General features: G+C 33.5%; 1 protein-coding gene across 7 annotated transcripts; it reads right to left on the reverse strand.

Moving 5' to 3' along the window:
* Window positions 1-517: 517 nt before the first annotated feature.
* LOC124530848 (ral guanine nucleotide dissociation stimulator) lies at window positions 518-27,402 on the reverse strand. Of its 7 annotated transcripts, none has more exons than XM_047105182.1 (8): window positions 22,091-22,340; window positions 19,232-19,492; window positions 8,191-8,295; window positions 5,784-5,935; window positions 4,019-4,129; window positions 3,646-3,781; window positions 1,849-3,274; window positions 518-1,574 (listed from the first exon to the last, which is right to left on the reverse strand). In XM_047105182.1, the coding sequence occupies exons 2-8, from the start codon at window positions 19,403-19,405 to the stop codon at window positions 1,438-1,440; spliced, it is 2,241 nt and encodes a 746-aa protein (XP_046961138.1). In that variant the 5' UTR covers window positions 19,406-19,492; window positions 22,091-22,340; the 3' UTR covers window positions 518-1,437. The 7 variants fall into 7 exon arrangements, with proteins under 7 accessions (XP_046961138.1, XP_046961139.1, XP_046961137.1 ...); XM_047105183.1 differs by having other exon boundaries at window positions 8,191-8,292; window positions 19,232-19,519; XM_047105181.1 differs by having other exon boundaries at window positions 19,232-19,519.
* Between the last annotated feature and the right edge of the window lie 71 nt (window positions 27,403-27,473).

The following is a 27,473-nucleotide window of genomic DNA, read 5'->3' on the forward strand; positions in this document are numbered from 1 at the left end:
TATTTACATGCGAGTCACCAAGTGCTGATGATTAAAATCGATGTTTTCTTCCTTCCTTTATTAGTCCTTTAAACTCTCAGAAATTGTCCGCACGTTTAGAGAATTAATTCATAATCGACCTCTTTTCACTTATTGTTATTATTTTTTAGACCTCTTTAATCATGGACCTACTATCACCTGTCACTTATATATGCATTGACGAATGAAAAAAATTAACAACGGCATTGGTCTAATTGCCAAAATAAAACATTTATTATAAATTATTATTATTATTTTATTACACAAAATATATAACCATATAACGTTATACGGGACACTGGTGTCATCTACAATATTACACTGAAAGTATAATTATTTACAAAAGCACTTTATGAAACATTAGTGCAATTAGTACAAAAGAGACGTAACTCTACAATACTACGATTCGATTTCACTTCACATCATATCGCCATAATAATAAAATAAAAATATCCATTTCGCTTCAGTACACGGTTATTTCCATAGTTTTTTTTTTTGTCATGACAGGTTAAGCCACTTTTGCACTAATGGTAGGCTATTACTTAATTCAGACTAACTGTAGGTAACATGAACACTTTTTATTCTACTAGAGTATTATAGTACCAGTATCAATTGTCCCGAAATATGAAATATATATAAAATATAAACAATAATTAATATAGGCACATTGTATAATTCAAATGCGGTTTAAGTAGACTACGTTTAATACGCAACATGTATACAAATTGTTTAGCCAGTATTAGTCTTTTATTTCAATTTGATTACAAAATCACTTATTTTAATATCATTTTACTTTTTGACGAATAGTTTTAAATATCATTATTATAAGTAAAAAAGTGTTAAGTATTATCCGAAATTCGGTTTAAACGTGTTAAATTTTAAAGCTGTATTTTACATATTAAAGGTAAACAGCACCTTGCTATTACATATTATGATATCGCCTTTGGCTTATTATTTTTACTAGAATATTCTTAATTTACGAGATTCATATTCGTGATATATAATCAATATATACAAATACAGATAAATCACATTACAAATAGTTAATAATACAACACTTAACTTAAAGGTGGCATTGAGAGCATGGTATTTACAGTTAGGTACATTCGGTTACAATAACTATAATTATCAAATACTTCTCGTATTAAGTATACTACGAGCACATGTACAGACACGAATGGTCCGCACACAATCAACAATTTTATATTAACATGAGGCACGGGTACTTAACACTAATTCATGAAAGGATGAAAATGATTTTTGTACAAGTAGTTTTTTGAGTTCGTAAGTAAAGAAATTATCGCCCTCCACATTATTTCACTTTTTATTTGGTGTATCTTCGTTTTAGTGTTAACAAGCTGTCACCGTTTATTACTATGTAAACGGGCAGCAAAATAATGAAGGGATATTGAGGTATAATCAAGTTCGTTTATTTTTTGTTTTTCCATTAACGATCGCCTCTTCTTGTTGGCTCTTGCGAGGTCGTAAGATGAAATTTAGGTTGTATGCCGTATTAACAGCGTAGTATACGTTCGCGTTTGCCGGCAAAACCATTTCTGGAAAGTAAATATTTTACCTTTTTAAAAATATCTATATTAAACATACAATCTTTTAAACATACTGTGCAAAATAAAATATTGTCAACGTAAACTGAAGGAAGATGTTTTTTTACCTCCGACAAAACAAAATTAGATAGCTTTTTTTTTACTTTTTAAGCAAATATACCATGTACTTGTGAAAAATTATACACAAGTATGTTAATGAAAATAAAGAATATAAAAATTTATAGATATTTAGAAGTTAGAGTGAAAAAAATAATCGGAGTCGTACCTTTATCAGGCAAAACTTGAGCCAAAGTGTATCCATCAGGATCGCCATCGAGGTTGAGTTTGAGCATTGCGTTTCGGATCACCTGCGGCGTGCGCTCGTTGTTGCTCAGCATTATTGATTTGTACAGCACGACACCCTCGGTCTCCACACAATCCGACTCATATGTTACTCGGATTATGTAGAAATCAGGACCACTCCTAGCATTCGGATGAGCCGGACTTGTTGCTGCAATTTTACCATTTGCAGGTTTTTGTCCACTATTCGCACTCGATAAAGAAACATCTAATGAAGGAATAGACGACGAAGACGAACCATGAGATAACCTCGTCGGTGATATTCGGCGTTCCAGGCTATCTCTCTTCCAAGCATTTCCCACGCCGTCTGTCTCGCAATAGAACTGCGAACTATTGCTGGAGCTGGTACTAGCTATGGAATCATTCTTCCTGTGCCCGTGGTTATTGTTTTCGTTTAATTTTTTCGGACGCCTTTCTTTCGGTGGATTCGTTGGTGGCTCGATTTGACACGATAGTTGATACGCCTCTCTATCATCGAGCACGATCACCGAGTCGAACCATCTGTCGAACATCGGGTCAGTGGGCAAATGATAAGCATTGGCAGCACCTTGTAACAGTTTTATCTGCGCAAGCACTTCGAATTCTTTTCTTCTTTTATCGAAATTTATTAGGCCATCGGCGACAGTATCGGGAATAGCGGTGTCGATCATCGTAAGGTCAGTCAAAAACGTACCCAAGTACGGGATCGTGCCATTACTGACGCCCGGCGATCCACGCTCGTGGAGCAATTTTTGCAACTGTTTATCATTTTCTCCCACCGTATCGGCAAACTTCGCAGTCCCCTCGCGCATTAAAAGCTCACGCTGAGCCCATCGGTTATTGTCCTCGCTGAATATCCTCGCCAGCTCCTCGAACAATTCGGCCTTCTCTTTAGATAGTAGCGCCCACGTTTTTCTCAGCCTGTACACGGGATTGCTCTGCAGACCCGAAATGATGGCTTTCAGGGACGAGAAATTCTTGAGCACCCTCAACTCCCTGGCGATGTCCAGCCACGCCGCGAGAATGTCGGAGCGGTCGACGGGCCGCAGGTTGGGCTCGACGAGCACCGTCGAGATGACGCGGAAGGAGACCGCGTTGAACTGGTTGACGGTGGCCAGCACGGTGGCGGCGTCGTGCGAGCGGTCCTTGTCGCGGCGCGACCACACGGCGCCGAGGCACTGGTGCGGGACGAGCTTCTTGAACAGCTCCATGTCCATGCGCGTGAGCTGCTCGGCGAAGTGGCGGTGCGGCACGTGCGGCAGGCGGTAGGCGCTCGTGTGGTGCGCCGCCACGCGCATGCCGGGCGCCAGGCACACGCCGCCCGCCGCGCCGCCGTTGCGCTCCGCACTGAATATCGCTAGCTTCTGTAACACCTGCCAACGCGAACGTCCCAACCTTTAGTCACCCTCTACGTCCATACTACTTATTTATGTATTCTTTCATTTGTGTCACAACACGTATGTAACATCTGTCTATACAGAAAAGCTAATAACTAAGATAAAATCAAATTCAATTCTTCCAACCAGAACCAAGAAGCAAACTCGCTCGTAGCAATATTTTTTTCAAATCATTTCTATAATATCAGTTACAAATCAACATATGAACCCGGAATGAAATCCGATATATATATTATATATTGATAGATAGAGATGAATGTATTGTTTAAAGAGGTACTTTGATGTTACATTTTTATATCTGTAAATAAATATATAATATATTCTTATTTCAAAGAAGAACAAGCAACCTTCGAGTGTAGCTCAGAGCCAGGCAGGTGAAGCTGTGTGAAGGCGAGAAGCTGCTGCAGTGCGGGATGGTGGGGGGGTTGACGAAAGTCCTCCGGGTAGGTATCCAGCCAGACGTGGAGACATGCCACCAGAGTCCTACAACACACCGAGTGATATTTATATGATCACAAAGACAACTATTATATTGCTGGTCAGTAATTTAAAATAAACAGCCTTCGTCCATTAAGAATAAGTAAAATAACTTGTACGAAAAAATGGTTTCACTGACAGCATTCTTAATTTATTTAATTTTATGTTTCATCTTAGATAAGAATAGAGTGTAGCATAAGCATTTCGAAGAGAGTGCAATTATATCACTATGTATACACTAACTTTCTATGTTGTTGCGAAGTATCGATCGCTGCTGGGAGAACGTCTTCCATGGCCAGGGCTTCATACCGCCGCAGCAGGAGATCCAGCACTCGACTGCACTCCGCAAATGAACTGCATAATGATAAAAGAATATACAAAATTATTATAATTTTCCTTTTGTGCAATCTCTACATTCAAATTGAACAGAATATTTAGGAATACAGGTTTAGGTTACATGAACATGGGACCGGGGACAAAACGGACCACATACATTTTTGACACAATCTATCCATTGTTTCCTTCTTTTAAATCCAGCCACATTAAAGATATTGTGTACTATTCAAATCAAAATAAACTTCATTCAAGTAGGCTTTTACAAGCACTTTTGAATCACCATTTTATAATTACGTGATGCTACCACTTGAATTATATACTATAGATAACAAATCAATTAATTCGTTGTTTGTTGTTTAACCTACTGTTATAATTATATTTTAGCCTTCTATGTTAAAGGCAATGTCACAGTAATATTATATAGGTGTATATATTATTTCATAAAAAGTTTACTTTCTATGGCAGGACGTCTAAGTAGCTTATATACTTAGATTTATTTAGCGATAATAATCATAATTCTTTGAACTAGTTGCTCACACTGAATAAATAAGAAATATTTTATTCATACCGCCTAGCGAAATTATCCCTTTACAAAGCACACATTATCCCTTTCTTTATTCTGAGCGCCAAAGAAATATTGCAAATATTTCGACGTCTTTCGTCCACTCATTGTTCTGAGATTATTTAAAGCTCGTGACAATTTTGTACTACAAACAGAATGAAGCAATAACAATCTAAGTGAACAATGGAGACACAATGAGTACTTGTAATTACAATTCTTGGAGAATTTTTCGCTTCTATTACTCCCTGTGTTATGAATAATTTGTTAGAAAGCATAGGGTAAAAATATCTTCTTCTTTATTTTTATTTTATTAAAAAACAAACATATTTTGTTTGACATATTTTATGTAATGACAAGTGTTGCCGAATTAAACGTATTTAAGAGTAATTTAATATTGTACAACTATAGTTAGCATTCATACAAAATGACGAATACATGAAATTATAGCCAGTTAGTATAGAATTTGTTAGCTTGTCTAAATTTTACATTTCCGATGATTTAATACAGGGTATACAAATTATATAGGGTATAGGAAGTTATAATTGTTATAAAATAATGAATATATATCATAACTTTTCCTCAAAAAATACCCAATGAAATACACAATATAAAATTCGTATTAATTTGTTGCAGGAAAAAATATAATATTTTATTTTATTTACATTGAGTGGTCACCCGTATATAAAAAAAATATATAAAATTAAATCATCCCAAGTAGTCTCCAGCTCCAGAGATAATAACATGATTGATAGGGATAAAAAATGATGTTATAGTAACAACTTGATTATGACTTAATTATTAATACTAATCAACAACGTATATTTTCCCAATGCTGGGCTACGGCCTCCTCTCCCTTTTAGGATATGGTTTCGAACATATTCCACCACGCTATTCCAATGCAGGTTGGTGTTACAATACAAATGTGACAGAATTTCTATAAAATTAGACACATGCAGATTTTATCACGTTTTTCTTCGCCGCCGAACGCGAGATGACACGCAAATTATGCACAATGCACATCAATATTTAGAGGTGCTTGCCTGGGTTTGAAACCGCAATCATCGGTTAAGATGGACCATCTCAAGGAAACGTATTCTATGTCCTATTTACCGGTATGTGGCAAGGAAGACGTTGACGTATGTTGACTCCAGCTCGCCATCGTCGGTGGCCAGCGCCTCGACAAGACGTTCGACGGTACCCGCCTTCACGAAGCGCACGCGCACCGTCTCCCACTCCAAGTGAGAGATTTCGTCATCAGATTCCTGAAAATAAAGAGTTATTTTTTTGCAATAAGTTATTAAATAAATAAATATTTTAAAATTTATTGTGTATTATTATTATTTCAGAACGTTAAACATGTTATATGAACTGCATTGCGCCAACATACACTACATAAAAATAATTACGTTTAAAAAATAAAAAAATATAAAACTATTTTATACTATATTACGATTTCATATATTACTTTTTTCCGTTTCTTTGAATTACATTAAAATGCATGGCATGGTTTCATTTTAAACATCCACATAAATGTAGCTAAAAAAAACAACCGTCGTATTTTTATCTACAAAGGCTTTACGCTCGATTAAAAGAGAAAAAAAAGGAAATTACAGCAACACCACAGTGTTACATTTTAGCAACAAAGAAATAACTCCGAATGTAAAAGCTAAAACAAAATATTATAACATAGCATGATAGTCTAAAAATAAATATGTAATAACTATTCTCGTACCACGTTTTTTATAAATTAATTAAAACGTTATAATTACAACAGTATATGGTATTACTTATAAAAATATACCTCCCGTATCGCAACTTCCACTGGTGACAGAAGAGTTGACTCATTAAAGGAATGACCAGAGAATTGCTTTCCGCAAAAAATACTTGCTAAGAGAACCAACATAAATAATTCTTTCAAACATTATTTTTAAAATTTTGACCATCTTTTGTTTTTTTAAATATAGAATAATTACTCAACAACTCAACAACAGCCTGTAAATTCCCACTGCTGAGCTAAAGGCCTCCTCTCCCTTTGAGGAGACGGTTTGGAACATATTCCACCGCGCTGTGCCAATGCAGGTAGGTGGAATACACATGTGGCAGAATTTCTATTGAAATTTGTCACATGCAGGTTTCCTCACGATGTTTTCCTTCACCGCTGAGCACGAGATGAATTATAAAGACAAATTAAGCACATGAATCAGCGGTGCTTGCCTGGGTTTGAACCCGCAATCATCGGTTAAGATGTACGCATTCTAACCACTGGGCCATCTCGACTCTTAGAACAATTACGCTACTTTATTTATTAACAAACTTTTTCCAACATTTAAAAATACGTACCATATTCAGTATAATCGAAGGAAGTATTTAAATAAAGAATAATCAGTTCGATTTCTTCTACATTTATATGTTCTATATGTAGGTGAAATCGACGTCTTTATATACAACTAGCTTTTGCCCGCGACTTCGTTCGCGTGGACTTCAGGTTCGTCCCGTCTAGTCTAGTAATCGCTTAAAATCGCTTCGTAAATAAGCCATTATTTCGTACAAAGTAAAGGATAAAAAATGGTTAGTGTGGGTTATTCCTAAGAGATAAACATATACCATCACGGACTTTTTTGTAGACCTTTTTAAGTTGTACAATACTGTAGTACATTGTTTTGATCTATCTTGTAGGATTCAGTCAGCGTTTGCAATGTAAGCGCAAAAAATGTGTTTTTTTACGACCTCACATTAGAAACCTCAAAAATTGTAGCCTATGTGTTATTCTGATGTATAAGCTACATTGTGGTAAAGTTTCATTCAAATCCATTCAGTAGTTTTTACGTGAAAGAGTAACAAACATTCATACATCCATACTTACAAACTTTCGCCTTTATAATAGTAGTAGGATATATTATACAGTATAACTTAATGAAAGTAGGTTTATAGAAAAGATATTGACAATAAACCTATTGTTTCAAATAAGTTTTGGTGATAAGCAAATTACATACTGGTCATATTTTTTATAGTCGTATTCATTTATTTGCCTTTCATATTACTTAAACAACAATGTTATCGAATTCCACTGATTCATCAGAATTTTCCAACCGTTTTAGGTATTACTCATGCATATTTTTAAGGCAATGATTTACTATTTTTCAATTACAATTATACTATAAAATAACTTTATTTTTTATCTCTTTAAATATCTCCACCAACTCTTTCTAAATCACTCACCGGGTTTTGTTGCGGTTATTTTATCATACAGTTTGGCTGACAAGCAATTGCAACGACAAAAAATCGAAATGGAATGAATGTACAACTAACTGACTATTTGTTATCAAAAAATGTCTTAACTGTAATTACAAATTTGTTTTTAGTTGATAAAATACATATATATGTGTTTATTTATTATCATATGATAATAGTCTCGTTAGTCCGTTTATTAACCGTGTTTCCCACAGAATACAGATGAAAATAAATTTAGTTTAAGTTTAATATTGAGTACTAAATATTCAAACAATAGACTACTTACACTAGAAGCTGAGCGTGTCGGTCGATGATATCGCACCTTCTTGAGATACACTGTGTATATTGCACCATCCACCCGTTCTTCGCCCCACAATCGCCATGTCGGCTGCTGAAACATACCATCAGTATATTAATACATTAAAGATGGATATCACTTAATTACATTAAAAAGTACAGGGAATGTATAATATCGTAATTTTATATTTCCTCCGTTTGTAGTAGAAACTCTTGAACTTGAAATTTTCGTAAAGATATTGAAATTTAATTTTAATGCATAACGTTAACTGATGACAGGAGGGCTAACTTTCTGCCCAGACAATCTGTATTGGAAGTCAGCGCGGAAATGCTGTTAGCTATCTAATTGTTGCTAACATACCAACCTATCATAATTTGTTATACAAGGTATTCTTATTTTTTTCTATAGAAACTCCGCATTGGGTATGGAAACTTCATTCATGAACATAGTTATTTAAATGTATGATATCATTCGTTAAAAAAATGTTATTATTACAAAAAGAGTAATCTCAGTTTCAGTTATCACTGACAGACATGAGCCGTTCAAAAAAATAAACTATCTACGATAATCCACAGTCAGGTGTTGTGCATCACTGATTTATATATATCTTCGTCATAAACAACATGCTCAACAACATTCCTGCTCAGCTTATCTAAGATGTTAACAAATGAAACACTCGCCTATTAGTGATGTGTTAGTATCAATTATATTAACTGATGTAACTCTTACATAATCGTCATCAATGCCACTAGAGAACAACACGGGCTCGGCCTTACTGACGCCGCATATTCTCCACATGGCCCATGTCGCGACGTCATATAAGACGTCACCCCGCTCAGCTGAGCGCGGGCATCGCGCTCACTTTCACTATCACACAACACGGTACAATGTAGATGCTCATGCAAATGTTTCTAATTGGATCAAACACTCGCGAAAGAGGCGACTACGCGAACACGAACGTGCGTGACGCGGGTGAAATCGCTGCCGCGCGGCACACTTGCCGGACCCACCCGGCACGGATTATTTCCTTTAACTAATTCTACGACACAAACATGTTTAATTAGGTATAAACAAATACGAAAACAAAACACTCAATTTAATAAGTTATTTTAAATACAGTTCAACTTCGATTCAACAACATTTTTTTCACAATTTTATGGAATCAATGAACGCAAATGAATAGAGTAAACATTACGCAGTTACATTGTAATTTTTGTACGGTTATTATTGTTATAGCAGAACATACGTTTATTTTTGTATTTTTAAATAAATTGTTTACAAGATACCGCGGAACGTAAGACTATGGTCGCTCAACGGCGCAGACGCAAATGACTGCTCTCTCGCAGAGAGATCGCGTGAAAAACTTCGATAGAGCAAATGAATGACGCTGGTACCTGTTAATATCATGTCATAACACAAGAAAAATACGATAGTGTGCACTGTATTGAATCATCATTAAATCAAAATCATTTAAAAAAACGAATTGCAGTATATGTATAAGAAAAAAATTAATTATAACTTGTCATTTATACAAATTATTTTGTATTTTTAAGAGTGGCTTACCTTATTTTAGTATAGTACATGCGTAATTGTATGAACATAATATTGAATGAAATTGAATACAAAAAGATATTAATCAAAAAAATATTATGAAAGTAGCGTCGTTTTGTTCTACATTTCAAACAAACGAGTAAAATGGTAATTCCCGGTCCGACTTAATTATTCTAGATCCCAATTGTGTTGCAACTCAGTACATAATTATATCATTAATATTTTATAGCGCATATAACGTCCGGCCACCGCAACTACTTGCATAACGATCGATACAATAGTAACAAATCAAGTCTCCATTGATATACAGTTATAATCGATGTTGTTGTAATTACACTTGATTATCTAATCACTCATATTTATAAGGACTGATAGTTACCAAAAGTATGAAAAATTTGGCAAGCATTTACTACTACTATACTTAAGAATCGTTTCTTTTTTTTAATCGTAGCTACGTTACCAAGCCTCAATAGCTTCGGAAAGCCGAAAGCCGTGTGAAAGTCGCATGTTCAACTGTGAGCTACTATCGTATCCGCTTAATGGAGAAATTACATTTAAAGTGTATTGAACATACCGTTGTAAAGGTTGGAAGTAATCAACATATATATTATAATTACAGCGGGTTTTTCATATTATTATATGAATCATAGTGATCCATTCATTTTGAGGTTGAGAGTACAAGTACGACTTTGTAAGCATTCAACTGGATGTTATAGTATACGAGTTACGTATAGTAAAGAATATGAAGAGCATAATTTAACCTGTACCCTGAATTTCTGACCCGGTACATTTGTCGAAACAAACAGAAACAGGTCGAGTACGAAATGAGACCGCAAACCGTAACTGTAGAGCGTCTCTTCGCGCGCCAGTTAATTTCCTTTGGTATCAAAACGGATACATTTATATGAATGGGGAATAAGACTAAAAAAGACCATGATTGATATTTAACTCATTGAAATTCTATTATTAATTGTTTTAAATAATATGTACTTGGGAGTGAACCATTTATAATCCCTAATATATATATAACGTACGGAGCGCTCTTGACCTTTTTTTTCTGAATTATAGTAAGAAAGAAACAAGAAACGAGCAGATAAGCTTGAAGTGATATATAATAGTGTGATAGTACATTACGTTACATATAAATAGACCCATTCAGTAACGAAGACACGCGTCTCCACGTAAATTATCGCCGTTTTAATATAATACCCTTAATAATTATAATCTAATTTGTATTTTTTACTCTCAGTCGTTTCATGCAGACCATTATGTACGCACGAGCGTCACTCAATCATTTTAACAAACGCCGATCAAAATTTAACACAGGATAATAGATCTAGTCACGTTTAAGCATTTAGAATAAAATACGATAGCAACCACGGCTTGATCTCGTCTTTGGACGTCACTGACTCACTCAACTTCATTACTAAAGCTCAATAGTATATTATGGGCAGAAGAACAATTACCGAGAGAGTGCGGGGGTGGATCATGGTAAGGCGAAAAGCCTAGAATAGCAATTGATAACAACAAAGCAACGCATTGTCGAGTAAAATTGTAAAATCTGTAGAAATATTATAAATGTAAATGTAACTCTGTTTGTCTGTCGCTCTTTCACGACCAAAGCAATGGAGCGAATTTGATGAAATTTGCTTCCTGTCCTTACATAGGCTACTTCTTTTGGCTAACACATGACAGCGAACCCCTAAAACGCGCGCGAAACCGAGGGCGACAACTACTTAAATATGTATAATGGTACCTCGTAGTATAGTAAGTAGTGTAGGTTAGAACTAAATGTGTAGCTTTGAGTAACAATTATTAATGTTCACTCAAGCGAGATCGAGAAGCAATTACTGAACATCACACTATTCTACTTCTACGTCATGTAGCGGATCTCTGTTAGGAATTAATAAAAATAAAATTTGCATTAACTATTATTTTATTAAAGATAAACGATCGTTAAACACTAATATGTATACATAAAATTAACGCAATTTATTTAATGGGACAAATATAAACTTTAATAAATAAAAACATAAAACGTATGAACAACTTTTACTAATGATCAGATCAGTAGTATTATAAATAATACTGAGTAAATCTCATTGTGGCTTTGTGTCTTTAATATATTTATACATATTTCATGTTATTCCTAATTTGTATGTAACATTGATTTTATTTATATTTTGCAAAAATATAAAAATGTAGTACAAATACTGTAAATGTCAAGCCAATGGAACTATTGTACTCACATATACGAGTATCTACTGTATTATTATTTATGTCATCGCTTCAATCATATTTTATATCCTTTAATTCAAGTATTTTTTTCCATCTACAATTAGAGCTCAAAATTTGTAACAGTTTTCGGATTTTTTGTATTTATTTTTTAAACAAATGTGATGGATAAATATAATTAATATAACAGATTTTCTTTTTCGTAATTTTAGTGACTATTCTTTTAATTTTTAAGTATCAATTAATTTATAGAACCCGTTAATTTCTTTTAAATTACATCGATGTAATAAGCTGTGTTTCGAAATATACAACAGTAATATATGTATTATATATTATACATATAATATAATAAAGTAACACATACATTAGCTGACTTCAAAGTATATATGAGGCTTCCTTCCACAAAAATCGAATCAGCAGTTTTTGCGTGACATTCGGGAAAAAATATATCAAGTGAGTTGGGCTAAATCGATGATGGATTAAGATCGTACCAACGAAATTTCTGACTGTTACGTCGTTATGGAAATCTTCATTTCATATGAATGATTTTGGTATTTTTGTCGAATTAAGGACAGCCGAAAAAACTGTAAATAACTACATAGTGTAAAACAAAGATGCTTTCTCTGTCTCTATATCCCCTTTGTATACTTAAATTTTTAAAACTACGCAACGGATTTTGATGCGGTTTTTTTTTTAAATAGAGATAGTAAAGATACACTGATAAATTTTAGAAGTTTAAAATGTGACGTCGTAAATAAACAAATTCTGTAGTATATTTACTATCAGTATTGCACCCTTGCGAAGCCGGGGTGGGTCGCTAGCATTATCTAATTCAATGGATAAATACTGATAAAAGTTATGTGATATTGAGAGCAAATGTCACGGTGACAGCGGCCGCTGTGACGCCGGCGTCCCGAGTCCGGACGACGTAATGCAAACATTTATATTAAATGAGGCAAATAACAAGGCCGCTAACAAGGTACATAAAACGTGCACAATATGAACAAAATTATGAAAAGAGGGGGTTAGGGAAATGGGACATTCAAAGTGAAAAGTAGTAAGTAGGTATGTCATAACAATTATCTTGTAAGATCACATTTCAGAAGTCTTTCTAGAAGCTCACTCGACTAAGAGATTAGTTTGCTTTAGGTTTAAAATAATAACTTTAGAGAATTGACGGAATTGCCATTACGCAATAAAACAATGTGATGAATACGTGTAATGAATCATGTTTCATAAAAAAGATATAACTTGGCAAAATTTAGCCATAATTATTATTGAGGTAAGCCTTATTTTATGAATCAATATGTTTCCATTTATTTTTCTACTCTTATATTAATTTTAATTTAACTTACGCTCCTTTAATAATAATAATCTGTTGAAAAACAGGGAAGTTGATTGTTTTGTCCTTGCATCTTTATATTATTTATTTAGATTAAGTTTATAATTTCAAGAATGTGCAAACCGTTCATCTAACATAAATGTTGTAATTAATATACATATAAACTTTCTAAAATACTTTAAAACTAGTTTTAACGTTCTTCGATTGATTCGAGAAAGTATTTCTGAGAATCAATTTTGCTAATTTATTGATTTATGAACCTGGCAACACATTTAAATTATTCATTGATTAAAGAGAGGTTAACGGTTATGCCTAAAAATAGAACAAGATTTTATGTAGTTCACGCCTTCGACTTTTACTTGGCAAATTATCAATGTTAAATTTAGTAAAAATGTACTAACAGAACAGAGCAACCCGCATTGTAATTAATAATTTGGCATGCAAAATAAACGCTGTATCAATTTACCTTCTAATGAATTAACACAAGGTCAACTTCATTTGAAATGAACTGGCTTCAATTATCAACTCCAACTGTACCGGTACGTATGACTACAATGGCTGATACGGAAATATCTGCCCATAACGGCAGACGTTGATAGACATTAAATACAGATAATTAAGTCAAACAGCCGACACCAGTACCTACTTCAGAACTACCTTGATCTACAAGAGTAACTATAGCAATGAATAATACGATAAGTCATATTATTGAGGAGAACGTGTCGAATTTCTTTTTGGAAAATAAATATTACCACAATTCGCTAAATATTATTTGTAATATATTAAATAGCTTAACTTATTAAGCAACTTTTGAATTATAATTAACGAAGCTAAGTAATTTAATTGGCGGAAAATAAAAAACAGTTTCTTGAGATTCTTCTAAGTAGAATCTACATTCTGACCAGTTGCCACCTTGATGAATAAAAAGTTCTTGTAAGAGTCTACATGAGTAAACTTTTATGTAATATGTTATACATACAATTTTAGCCTTTTATATTGGGCAAATATTATCTCTATTTTATCTTGGTTGTTGGTATTGGTGTTGGTTGTTGTAACATATTTAAAACTTCAACTTGAAATATTAAAACATCCGATATTTGATCCGATTTGTTGAACTTTCAATAGTAATAAGGACAAATATCGATCAGACTGCAAATGGTTCTATTAAAAGCAGATTCTACGAAAGACTGCTTCCGCCCACAACACCCCGTACCTCCACAAGCTTAGCTAACAGGGTTCACGTGTATAACGCTAAACCATTTTATGATTCTAGGACATTCGACGAATTTAAAAGTTTTCATTTTGCTAAAACTTACACATATTACACAACATAGCATTGTGCAATGCATCGTTACAAATGCAATTTTGTTTCTGGCTCGATTCCAAAATCGATTCACAATAAAAATCATTACTTCTCACTGCACACAACCTACAATTTTGAAGATTCGTTTTGCAGTTTATTATAAAAATATTAGTTGTATGGATTATCTTGAAGGATAAATGAAAGGTATAAGGTCAACGTGAATTATCCACGATACACTAAATCAAAGACATGTTAACATTCTATGATTTACATTACTTTTGATTCTTACAATTGAAAGGAGAATCGTAACCAACCCAGGAGTCTTAATGATTGTGACTTCATTGGAATCGATGTCGTAAAAATGACGACTATGGTTAATGGCTAGTCTATGAAATCACAAGTTTTCTTTCATAATCATGCCGGTAATTACATTATCCGGGAATAGTTAAATAACGTAAATCTACCAATTATGCTTGAACGATGAGATCTTAGCTCATTATACCGTCGCAATAGCCATTGTGTGCCACACTTGCTTCTAACTTAATGTCAAATACTTTTAGATAAACGCAGTAAAGTATATTCAACGACATACGTTGCACATTACTGATTGTACGACTTCATGAAGTTATCTACCGCTATAGCTATCATCGCTCCATGAATGGTCTCCATATAAAGTTTCAAAAGGTCAATCAACAAGAAACCAAGCACGGACAGCTACCTCGACCAATGTATCAACTTGCCATGCAGCAGCGCGTATCGCCGCCAGGCTCATGGGCACTGTTTCAATTTATCTGTTATTTTACAAAATTTCGAAATAGACTTTGGAGAACGTACTCTTAACGTTATTGTGTCCGGTTTCCGTCAATTTGCACCCAATAAGAATTTCCGCAATGAAAGCAAAATGAATCGATTCGCCACAGATTGCATAACGCATGATTGCTCACAGAAAACCATAATTACTTAGAAATGTAAATCCCATTGGCTCTCATCGTTATAATAATAAGATACGGCAAAAAATTGAACTAGTGATTATTTGTAAAGGTGCGTAGAATAAGCACATTTGATCAGTATATTAAAATTACTAATTTAAATTACTTATGCACGATTGTGTATTAAAAGTTTCAACGATTGAAACAGTGCAGGAGGATTAGTCTTCGAAAACATTATTAACTCGTTATCATACGATCCAGAGATAGCATATGATAGCCTGCTGAAGTACACTATAGAGCGGCAAGCGTGACCGACGCGCTCGGTTGACGACACCGACAAACCCTGTAGCGACGACTGACATGACCCGACTTTGAGTAAAAAATCTAATATAAATTATATGTGTCTGATACTTGTCAACCAAATGTTTTTTTTATTGAATAATTTTAATAATCTATCAACTACACGAATACTTGACACACAGCACTAGAATCGATACAAAATTCTAATTAAAGTTGTGTCATGACGTTACAAAATAGTAAAACTCACTAGCAAGATACATTCGTATTACTTATACTTACATTCATTTTAGAGGTCATTGTTTGGAATATTAAATATAATTAGATAATAAATAGTTAACCTAAAAATACTATTTAATAACATTTTTTACCTAAAGCTTACTTTTTTTGAATAGTCAAACTAATAAAACATCGTACTTTGATATTACAATAGACATGTTTAGTTAAACCTCAATATAATTACTATTTCAGTATATTTTAAGCAAACAGAAATTAGTGGAAGTGCTAGTAAAAACTCGAGACAGAAACAATGAAATCAGCTGAGCTGAGACTGGACGCGCAGGTCATTGCCCCCGACACCTAAGCAATCGATAGTACTGAGAGCATCGTCCCGGTTATAGGGTTACAGTAAAATTCCTTGTTAAAAATTATTACTTCACGTTTATTTATGCATTTTCATTCATACTATAACGACTTCCTGAACTTATCTGTTACACTAATTAAAACAAGATTTAATGGTGTTCCACGAGAACTATAATTAAGGAAAAAACGAGGTACTGGTTTAGATAACTCGTAATAATTAAAATATACAGGCAATAATCTAACCAGAAAATTTGTAATAATAGAAGAATATAAATGTTTTATATTTATAATAAAGAACATATAAACAATATTTATGTATATACATATTGAAACGTTTCTTATTTTCAAGTATTTGTATTTACTTATATCCGTACGTGGTGTAATTAACCAGAAACTACCTTGTTTCATGGATGACGCGACGCCGTGAATCATGACACACTTTAAGAACAACAAAATTGATTGTATACCTACTTCATTGTCTTTTAATCCTTTGATAAAATAGAATGAAAAGGAATCATTTAAAATTCATCAAACAAACACAAAAAATACTAAGACATCGTTAAAAATGTATGTATTACATTTTTAATTATTAATACTGTCTGTATGCGAATATTTCAATGAAACATTCGTCGAATGAGCAAAATATTTCACGTTGCTAGTAACACGGATCGCAACTTGCATAATTCGGTTTAATGATAATATAAAATTTCTGTTTTATGTTATAGTGTTTGAAGTAATTAAAACCTCACCCATCATACCACGTTATTTTAAACGTGATGTTCATAACCGCAAAGCGGTTAGGAGGAAATAAAATAAAAGCGCAAAATAGCAAAAAAAATCCCTTTTAGACATTTTTATTAAATATCAACCACAAAGTACCGACGTCCACTTACATTACTGCAGTCTTATACACGCTATGAACTACGGCCCTCAAATACGGTCGGTAGAGGGCCGCTGAGTTCCGACCTATCCCACTCAGCCGCCCCTCGGCAATTCGCTGAATTGAATTACGCAGAAACTCATCAGAGCATGATTGTAGTATGAGATTTAGAATACTTATTTTATGAAAGAAATGAAAGGTCTCCCCATTTTTAGTAAAATAACATATTCTGCATTTTTAACCTTGTCCTATGACATTATGACATATTCTATTTACAAGTCTCATAACATAAGCGGAACCGTCCTGGATTTCAACTATGCATTCCTAAGCGTACAGACAAACAGCCGTATACATAATTTAAGCCTTGACCTGCATCACTAACGAAGCCTTTAAATTATCCAAATATATTTTCTAGAGGAAAATTTAGATACATATGCAAATTATGATATATTTATGTACACAATTATTTAAAATAGTCTCTATGTATTTTATGACTAAATTGCAAAAGTAGGAAGTAAGTAAGTCAATCTTACTCAGATTTTATATTTGGTACTACTATTTGAACAATAATTAATGTTAATAGTTAAATGGTGTTATAAGTGTATAGAAAATTAGATGTTTGTCGCAACTTTTCGATACAGTTTTATTTACGTGATATAGACGTCCAAGTACAAGAGGACAAAAGCCAAATAAACAATATTTGATATCGAATTGAAGCGTTCTGATTGGTCGAGAGCTTGAATGATTATTTGTATTCATTATGATATTCAGTATTGATTTGCTAAAGAATAGCGTTTTGAACACCTACGAAACATCTATAAGAACTTCGGAAGAAAATTAAACATAAAGTAAATTGAGAAGTTAAATAGTTTTGTATTTTAAGTGAAGGTAGTGCATGGAGTATGTAAATCTGTGTTTTGATATATTTACCCCTACTTTCAGTAAAACCTAGACAGAGGCCTAGCTACTGCCGTATCTGCCGTATCAATTATAAGGGGCCCCCGGGATACGAGGGCCCCAAACGCACGTAAATAACAGACACATGACAGATGACAGACATATAATTAACACACACAGATAATCATGATGATGACAGATAGAGAGATTATTATGGTAAATAAATATTACGCCATTACTTTTGTGAGAACTATTTGCCGTTCCTAAGGCCCCCCAAACAATTATTTATAGGGGGTCCAATCAAATCAAGGCACGCTACGATTCTGAACCTAGACCTACATATTACGTATACTTAGGTAGCTTAGTGTGATAATCTTGCAAATATTCTATTGTTAAACTCACATTGGTTAACTATTCACAAGCATTCGTCAACACAAATGAATAACCCTTCACAATTATCCAATTTTATAACAGTTCTTTTACGGATCAAGTTATCACGGCTTGAGGTTTCGACGAAACAGAAACAACTGCCGTTAAATACAAAGTCTATCGTATTCATTCGCATGAATAATATCATCAATCGTTTATTTGTTTGTAATACAAGTGCTGGTATGTGTAATGATTCGTCATCGATGTATGCGCTGTCAAAGTGAACAGCAATTGCCGTTATATTTTACATTACACTATACATTTTTTTTATGGCATGCTATGAATAAGAATTAATATTCTAGGAAAAAAATCTAAAATAAGTATGAAAACATAATTATGTCGTTTTTAGGCATGCAACGCAATATAATAATAATTACAAAATTATCAGTTTAGAGATCTACCATTTCGACGAACAAATTAAAGACAATGCATTTTTTACTGAATGTTTACACATAAAAATGTTCTCTGTTGAGTTTTCAGCAACAAAAAACAAAGTCAAACTACACAATAAATGAGATAAGCGCATATATACCTAGATATAACATAATTCTTCCAAAACACGTTAGACGAGGGCCGCAACTAACCTTTACGTACCACCGTGTTTGCGATTTGCGATTTTTGGTGCGGCGGCGCTCTGCGCTGCGTTGGTCGCGTTGGTGCGCCGGCGAACGCAACGCATGGCACTTGGCCGCCAGGGCTTTAGTGCGCTCCGCCAGCGAGTGCCGAAACTCACCCCCGGCGCACCCCCGCACCAGCATCTCTCAACTTGCTGCCACCACGCACGCACTATTTGTTCCGCGAACAGTATCACACATGACTTATACTTTTATCTATTTGCCAGTTCACTGTTTATTTCTCAATTGATTTTGATTCTTATCAATGCCAAGAATTTAATAGAATAACATAAACATATTACGTTATAAAATAAATAAGATAATTATATTTCTTATAATACATATAATTACTATGAATAAACGATCGCAAAAAAACAATAGATAATTAGGTATTCGGTTAATTAAAAGTAACAAAAATTCAGCATTAATTAGTTACGTTCCGTATAAAAATTATACTGAATCTGTGTGTGTGTGTGTGTGTGTGTGTGTGTGTTCAGAATATATTCAACTTATAAATACATGACTAAGTTTTTATTGGTTTACACGATTCTGTAATTCTGACTACACTACTTGCAGACTAATTCTTATTTACAGAAGTTATAAAAATTTTAGAAGCAACAAATAGCAAGAAGATAGCTACAAGGAGATTGGAATTCAGTTACGAAGCAAGGTCTAGGTCGAGCACTCAAGATAACGTTGGAAATACCACGTTTCTATTTATAAAACTGTATTATATATATGTCATCTAATGATAACGCCCACAGCTCTCGAGCAACTCGAACCCGCATTTATCTTACAGACTTTTTTCGCATACTATATAAAAATAAAATTTAAATATAAATAAAACAAGCGAAACAACCCATCGATGAACTAATTTGAAAAAAAAACCTTTAACCCTTTAGTAGCCTTCTGCTTTTAGTCTCAGTACCTCTTCCATTCGATTATGAAGACAAGGTATGTAAGGCCACAAGCAACATTTCACATAGATAATGAATACGAAACCATAACTTAAAAACAGTTACAGCATGATTTATTTTACAATTGTAAAATTTTATTTTGCCCTTTTAATTTTATAAAAACTACTACTACTACTAACACTAACTTTTTTAATAATTTAAAAGAAGTAACAATCAACGATTGGAAGTCAATAATTGTTTGACACGCCAGACGTCAGTCGCCACCATGGCGCTGAATATCGCAAACTTGCGTGCATAATTGTTAAAAATACAAGTACTTTGAGTGTTACGAAACTTTCCTTTTGTTAAAATAGTTCTGTAATACGATACCTTTTTTAAATTATTTCTGTACAATGTAAAGTAACAAAGTATATCCGTATTATATAGGTATTAGGGACATTGATTTAACTTTGTAATTTTATGTTTAAGATATTATAATAATTTCTTATCGAATGAGAAATCCAAATCATTGTACATACATCTTATCTCGTCCATACATTTACAAACTAAGCGTTGGACGTAAGCTAAAAACATGAAAATAAAGATTAAATCTTCTCTCCCAAATTTAAATCTCCGAAGTCTAAGAAAATGAAGATTTTTAAGGAATGCCTACGTAATTAATTTCAAAATAGAATCATCTCCCGCTATTAGACAGGCGGATCTATGTAGAACATAACAGAATACATTAATTACTAACTGCTTACAAGAAGACATATCTTCCATATATGTACATATGTATATCCAAATATTGTCAACTGGGTCGGCAACTAAATAGGATATTGGGTAATTGAGGAAGGGAGCGGCTTGCAGTAAGAGTTACCTTACCTCTTATATAGATATATATACCGATGTAGGTCTGTTTCACAATTTCCGTTACAAATTTATACTAAAATATATAATGTCTGATATATACATAAGACTGTTAATACTGTGGTTTCAAAAGTGTAATATTTATAATACAGTTGTACAAAAAATTAAAATTGACTTTTGATGCAACTCGATATAAGATTTATATAATCAGTGAGTTGACAAATAAAATATTATTTTTTAAAACTACCACCTCACATATGCCCTTTATTATATCATCATATAGTATACTATACAAACTAATCGCCTTCAAATATATTAATTCATAAATATGAATAAGCATACTTAATTATATTTGATATATATAATACAAATGATTTCCAAGACAAAAGCCTGGCAATTTATACACTGCTTTAAAACAATAACATTTCATTTGATATATTTTTATACAAAGTACATGAAAAATTCGAACTTAAAATTAACTCGAACACTTTTAAGCAGATAAGGACGCACCTGGTGTGACAGATGCATATTTAAGTGTCCAAAAAAATATCGGTTAAACAACGTTCGATCGTATTGCGTTACGAAAAAGTCGAATTGCTATAATTAGGGATACACAGGTGGCCCCAACCTTTTGTCAGGTGTGATTTTTTTGTAACTACCTGTATACTATTTATTCCGCCCAAAATCACTTTTCTGTGTTAAGATATTAGTATAGAAATAGCATAAATAAAATCGCAGTTTTTTTACTAAGTATAGTTTATGAGTTAAATGTTTTACTTAAATATTTATCACCAACTAACTAATGATTGATTGATTACAGTATAAAAATAAGAGACGAATTATTAGGTAAACATTAAAATTTATAAAAATACAGAGATAAAAGCTATCGTACAAGTAATAAGTACTTGGACTTTTTACTGCATGGAAAATGGATTAAATAAAGAGATTAGCGGTAATAAACTAATTTAAACCTGATATGCGTTTAAATATTACCTACTTTTATAAACTTGGCATTGACAAAAAGCTTTATAGTAAATTAAACCTAATTACAAAATATTACTACCGTGTATACGACTCTCTTCGTTGAACCGGCACTTATCGAAAGAGATCTTATCCTCGAGAATATGACAATGCACTTTCACACACACTAACAACAACTTCTTATTTACATATACACATTAAGTTTAATTTAAATCACACAGTATAGCGGTCTTTTATTATTTTTTCAGATATCGCGAACGAAATCTGCCGAGGTCCGTGCCCAACACTCAGCGCGCGACGTCTGACGCGTTCTCGTTACTCGGCGTACTCTGTCCGCTCCGCTGTCGTACATGGCACAAAACAACAAGGATTATACGCATGTGCGAGACCGAGACGAGGCTTTTCCGAATCATCACAATGATGTCACATTACTAATTTTGTTCGTAGTACGTTGTGGTAAGACCCTTGGACACGTAATATTGTGACGTCGCCATTGGATTTACTACGATTTTGCCTATTGTTATTTGCTAGTTGTTATCTCACGATCGCTAAAAATAACATTTTATGCGATACGTTTGAAGAAGATAATGCTTTTGATTTGTATTACAACAATCTCACGCTCGCTGCTTTGTTTGCATTAACCCAATAATTGAGTATATTCGAATATACATACCAAATCACATTTCGGATGTTCGTTTAGTCTAAAAATGTGACGTATACTTTATTTGATATAGTATGTATAAATACTATGTAATATACTATGACTATATAAAAAAACGACAATATTCGCTTCATTCATAGTATATTAAAATAAATGATGCCAGCCGTTTCTCTATGGATAATAAACAGCTCACTGTATTGGTTGTTTTAGATATTAGAAATGCCTTTGACAACGTCGAAATTTATGTTTTGCTAAGTGTTATGGGTTCTCTTAACATATCTCCTACGGTGGCTGAATCATCATCATCATCATCATCGTCATATCAGCCGGAAGACGTTTACTTCTTAACTAAGGCCTCCCCCAAAGATCTCCACTGAAAATAGCGGCTGAATAGTTTCGTCGTTATCTACAAGGACACCGGCAGCGCATTTAAGTTGACGACAGTTTCTCAGATTGGCGTGACGTAAATCAACATTTCACAATGTGATGTGCTTTCCCCTCTCCTTCTATATTCATTAATTCTATAACTTCCAAGTTCAATTATTATCTATACCCCGTGTGTGCAGACAACCTCCAACGTTACTCTTCGTCACTGATAGATAACCTTTAAGTACCTACTATGCAAGCAATTTATTATAGCTGCCATTACGATTTTATGTAAACTTTAAAGACTATCTTTGAATCCTTCTAAAACACAAGTATAATTCGAAGCCAAAAATTTATGACATACCATCATGACATTACCTTTATATTTATTTCGAGCAGGCGCTCTCATAGACTCGATAAATCGATGAAGTGGTTCTAAAAGTATTTTCTGCCATTCTTCAGACGCCATTGAGACGTCTACGGAAAATGCTTCCAATATTGGGCTACGTCGACTTTTGCTTCCATAAACCAACTAGTCAAAAGAAGTCAACTAAAAAAATTGAGCCTCTTCAAAACGTTGGCATTATATTCATAGCAATACGATAAAAAACTCAATTAATACGTTTACAGAGTTAATCTCATACTTATCACTTTTGAAGTGAAATTATTTGATTTATTGAACATATCGAATTCTAAACATAATTTTTTTCTGTCTAAGGCCAAGTTATACGTATTTTCACCTATATATTAGTATTTATGTTATATATATGCATATTTTAATCTTCTATACATATAATAAAATTTGAGTGTATGTTTGTTACATTAAAATAGCCATTTTTACTCAATACATATGTATGTATACACGTATATATATTTATATACCAAAATAACATTTTTTTACAAATTTTGTCTGTCTGTCTGTTTGTTCAGGCTAATCTTTGGAACGGCTTGACCTATTTTGACGGGACTTTCACTGGTAGATAACTGATATAATAAGGACTAACTTAGGCTACAATATTTATTTATTTTTGTTAAATTCAAACGCGTACAAGGTCTCGGGCACAGCTAGTATTTTTAAGTATTGGATACAGTGTGTCACCTACCTCATTATTTGTTTACATAGCAATATTTCTCTTGTACACTTTTCTGGTCAAGTCTGGTAGAAATTTATTTTAGCAATAGCACCGCCTATTTGTACAACTGTCAGATGCTATGTTTTTGTAAAATTATTTGCTGTATTTTGGCCTACAATATATTTAAAATATTACTATCATTCTTTAGTTGACATATAAAAATTTTAGCTGTCTCAGGAATTAAATAACATTCATAGGGACATTATAAGATTTTATAATTGTATGTAAAGCTGCCGTGGTATATCTAAAATGCTGTTATCTACCTCAACTCAATCATGAGCTATGAGCACAAACAACGCAGTAAAAATGTAAACCTATGTAACTTATCGATGATAAGACTATAAAATTATTTCCAAAACTAATCAAGATATTTGAAATATAGATAAAAGATTTCTCTCTTATTAATATGCGATCAAGAGTGAAAATCGATCCGACCGATCGATGAAGTTAGCGGCATTATTATTATATCACGGCAGAATGGGAGTAATTATAGTAATTCCAGGGTTTATTTTATTCGTGATCAGAATACAACAAACGCAATGTACTCGCACAAGACATTGAAACATGGTAGGAAATATATGAAATTGTGCTTTTATGTTTCGAAACTTATGATATATGTCGCAAATCTAAGTTTGTTTTCTATCGCATCTACTCGATTTATCGAATTTATCTAATCAAGACCGTAAAAAGGCTTCCGCGCAAATTCCCCTCCGAAAGCGTCACCGGGAGTAAGGAGGATCTTTGTTTGGATCCATTGGTCGGTAAACTGTCGGAGAGTCACGGTAGCATGAGCAAGCGAACCCGTGGTGCTCCCTTGAAGAAGCGAAGTGGTACCGCTTGTATTCAGCCTAGGAGAACGGGTAAAAGTTTTATAAGGAAACACTTTTTTCATCTAGCTCAACCATCAAGCTATCGATTGAGAAGTGATACCCGAAACTTCAAGAACTTCTACGAATAAAGTAACAGCAGTTAGGTAACTGAGTTTTATTAACTACTAGTTACTATAACTGCCACATTAGTTTATAGTTTTATGTATTTCTTCCTATCTGCATACAGGTTTCGCTACATGTACATTCCACACTCACCACACTATTTATAAACTTTCACTTTCTATTGCTTGTGTGTACACTACGTGCAAAACTTTTTTGCGTCTTAATAAAGCTTGTGAGTTTACGCAAGTACCGTCTAATTAAAATGAGATAAATTTTTGTTCATATTTGCTCGTATGTGAAATTAGGTTATTAAAAACATAGAATTATTTTTTATATAATACTAAAAAAATACGTATCGTTATAATGTAAACATTTAGAAGAAAAGAGATATAGATCTGACAAAATAGTAAACAAAATAATAATGATATTTCACTTACTGTATAATAAAATAAACTAATAGATTTATTATTTTTTTTGTAATGAAACACACTCTTACTATATAAAATAAGGGTTTTAATCTCTACGTGTAGGTACACAATACACATTATTCAAACGCCAAACACCAATACACAAGGCACAAAACATCTTAGTTTTTACGATTACGGATATTTTTCCAGGGCCGGTGTCTCTATGGTGAACAAAACAATAGTAATTTATAGAATTTTTATAATATATAATTACTTTTTTTAGAAATAATGTTATTGATAAAGTATTTCAGTAACGATAACACCCATATTTGTCACGAATGTGATTAAAGGCTTTTGTAACGGACCTTTATCTTGTCATGAAAACAATTTTGTTATTTCATATGGTGATACGATTTCTTAATGAGAATATTATTTAACTACTAACAAGGTGCTGTTGTTGATCGGCTACCGTGAAGTAACACGCAAGTCCCACGAACGCTTTCAACACTGATATTCTCAGAATAACTTAAAAATGTTGCAATTCAATCGCAATATTGTGTTTTAACAACTATTGTATCGTATTCTAAAATTAGTACTAGACACTAAATACTTTTTTAATATTGAACCTTTCTTTCGTACATCGAACATTTTATTAATATTAAAAAAAAAACAGCATTAATGCACATATAAAATAAGTAAACATTTATAAACGTTTGTACATATATTATTATAGATAGTTTCAAAGAAACTCCCCGTCAGGCTGGCAGTAATGAAAATAAAATTTAAACTTATCGAAAAGGGAAATCATAAAGACAAACACAACAATATAAATCTAGGGTCTATCTTGTCCGAAAAGCTGTCCTGTTTTATTTAATTTATAATTGATTCTAGTACAAAAAGCTATAAGTTTGATAAATAAATTGTTAAAAAGTAAGCAAATATTTTAATGCAACGTAATAAAATAGCGATGTGCGAAAATACGTTATTTGATAAAATTATTACATTTTGAGCAACCACGCGTATACATAATTTAAAAACAGTGAAAGAAATAAGCAACAGAGATACTTTTTATAATAAACACTTTGTCGTTCATTGGACTGGTCGCCGTAGGAAGGAGATTTTTGAAGTCATAGAACTTATTTCTTTAAAAAATCAAATTATTCGCGGAGTGACCTTCAAATATTTCTTTTTCTTGAATACATGGACAACGTTTACATTCAACAATATCATCATTATAAATAGCTAAACTGAAAACGCCTTCGACTTTATAAATTTGTTAATAGTGACTCAACACTCGACACATACAGTCGAATATCAGGGTCTTCATTTAGTTTTTATTTCATACAGCAGGCTAAAGAATAGCCAGAAGTAAAAAATATGTTAAAATACAAGCATAATATAATAATAAGAGCATTAAAAATGATATTACCAAGCTCTCAGCATCTTGGCTCATCTTTTTCTACGCATGGTTCCCGTGGAAGACTTGCGCCCTGGTGGCGCCTTTACAGACCAGGTAATTAAATCCACTGTTCCATTGCACGTCACCACAATACGCCACATTCCATCACTGCATCCGTGTTCAACATATGATCGGTCCGGCCGGTCCCTATGACGTCACACGCTTTCTCGAGCTACAAGGTTGTACTGCATTTGTATCACAACACTTCGCGTTCACAAACTCTAAAGGCGCGCATCTATCATTAAACACAGATCTTCTTCGTTCCGTAAACTAATTCGATTTACCCAATGGTACCAAGTTGTGCTCTAGTGTAGAGGAAATGCGATCGTGTGACGCAGGTAATGACTTTCGCGCACGAACTGAGTGAAGCACGTCCGCTTCGTGGCACCGCCGCCGTCGCGCGTGCACCACGTAACGGCACAGAGGCCCCCGCCGCGTCGCCCCCGTATCCCCAGACCTCCAAACCAGCCCTGTCTCACGAGTCACGGCTCAACATTGCCTATCTAG

The sequence above is a fragment of the Vanessa cardui genome, chromosome 7, assembly GCF_905220365.1.
Source record: "Vanessa cardui chromosome 7, ilVanCard2.1, whole genome shotgun sequence".
In the NCBI taxonomy this organism is placed as follows: domain Eukaryota; kingdom Metazoa; phylum Arthropoda; class Insecta; order Lepidoptera; family Nymphalidae; genus Vanessa; species Vanessa cardui.

Coding starts and splice junctions, on each gene's coding strand:
- LOC124530848 (XM_047105182.1), bottom strand. CDS start 19,405: ATGCTGGTGCGGGGGTGCGCCGGGGGTGAGTTTCGGCACTCGCTGGCG. Junction 8,296..19,231: donor AAACACGGTGGTACGTAAAG/GTTAGTTGCGGC, acceptor GGTATGTTTCAG/CAGCCGACATGGCGATTGTG. Junction 3,782..4,018: donor ACTTCGCAACAACATAGAAA/GTTAGTGTATAC, acceptor GGTGTGTTGTAG/GACTCTGGTGGCATGTCTCC.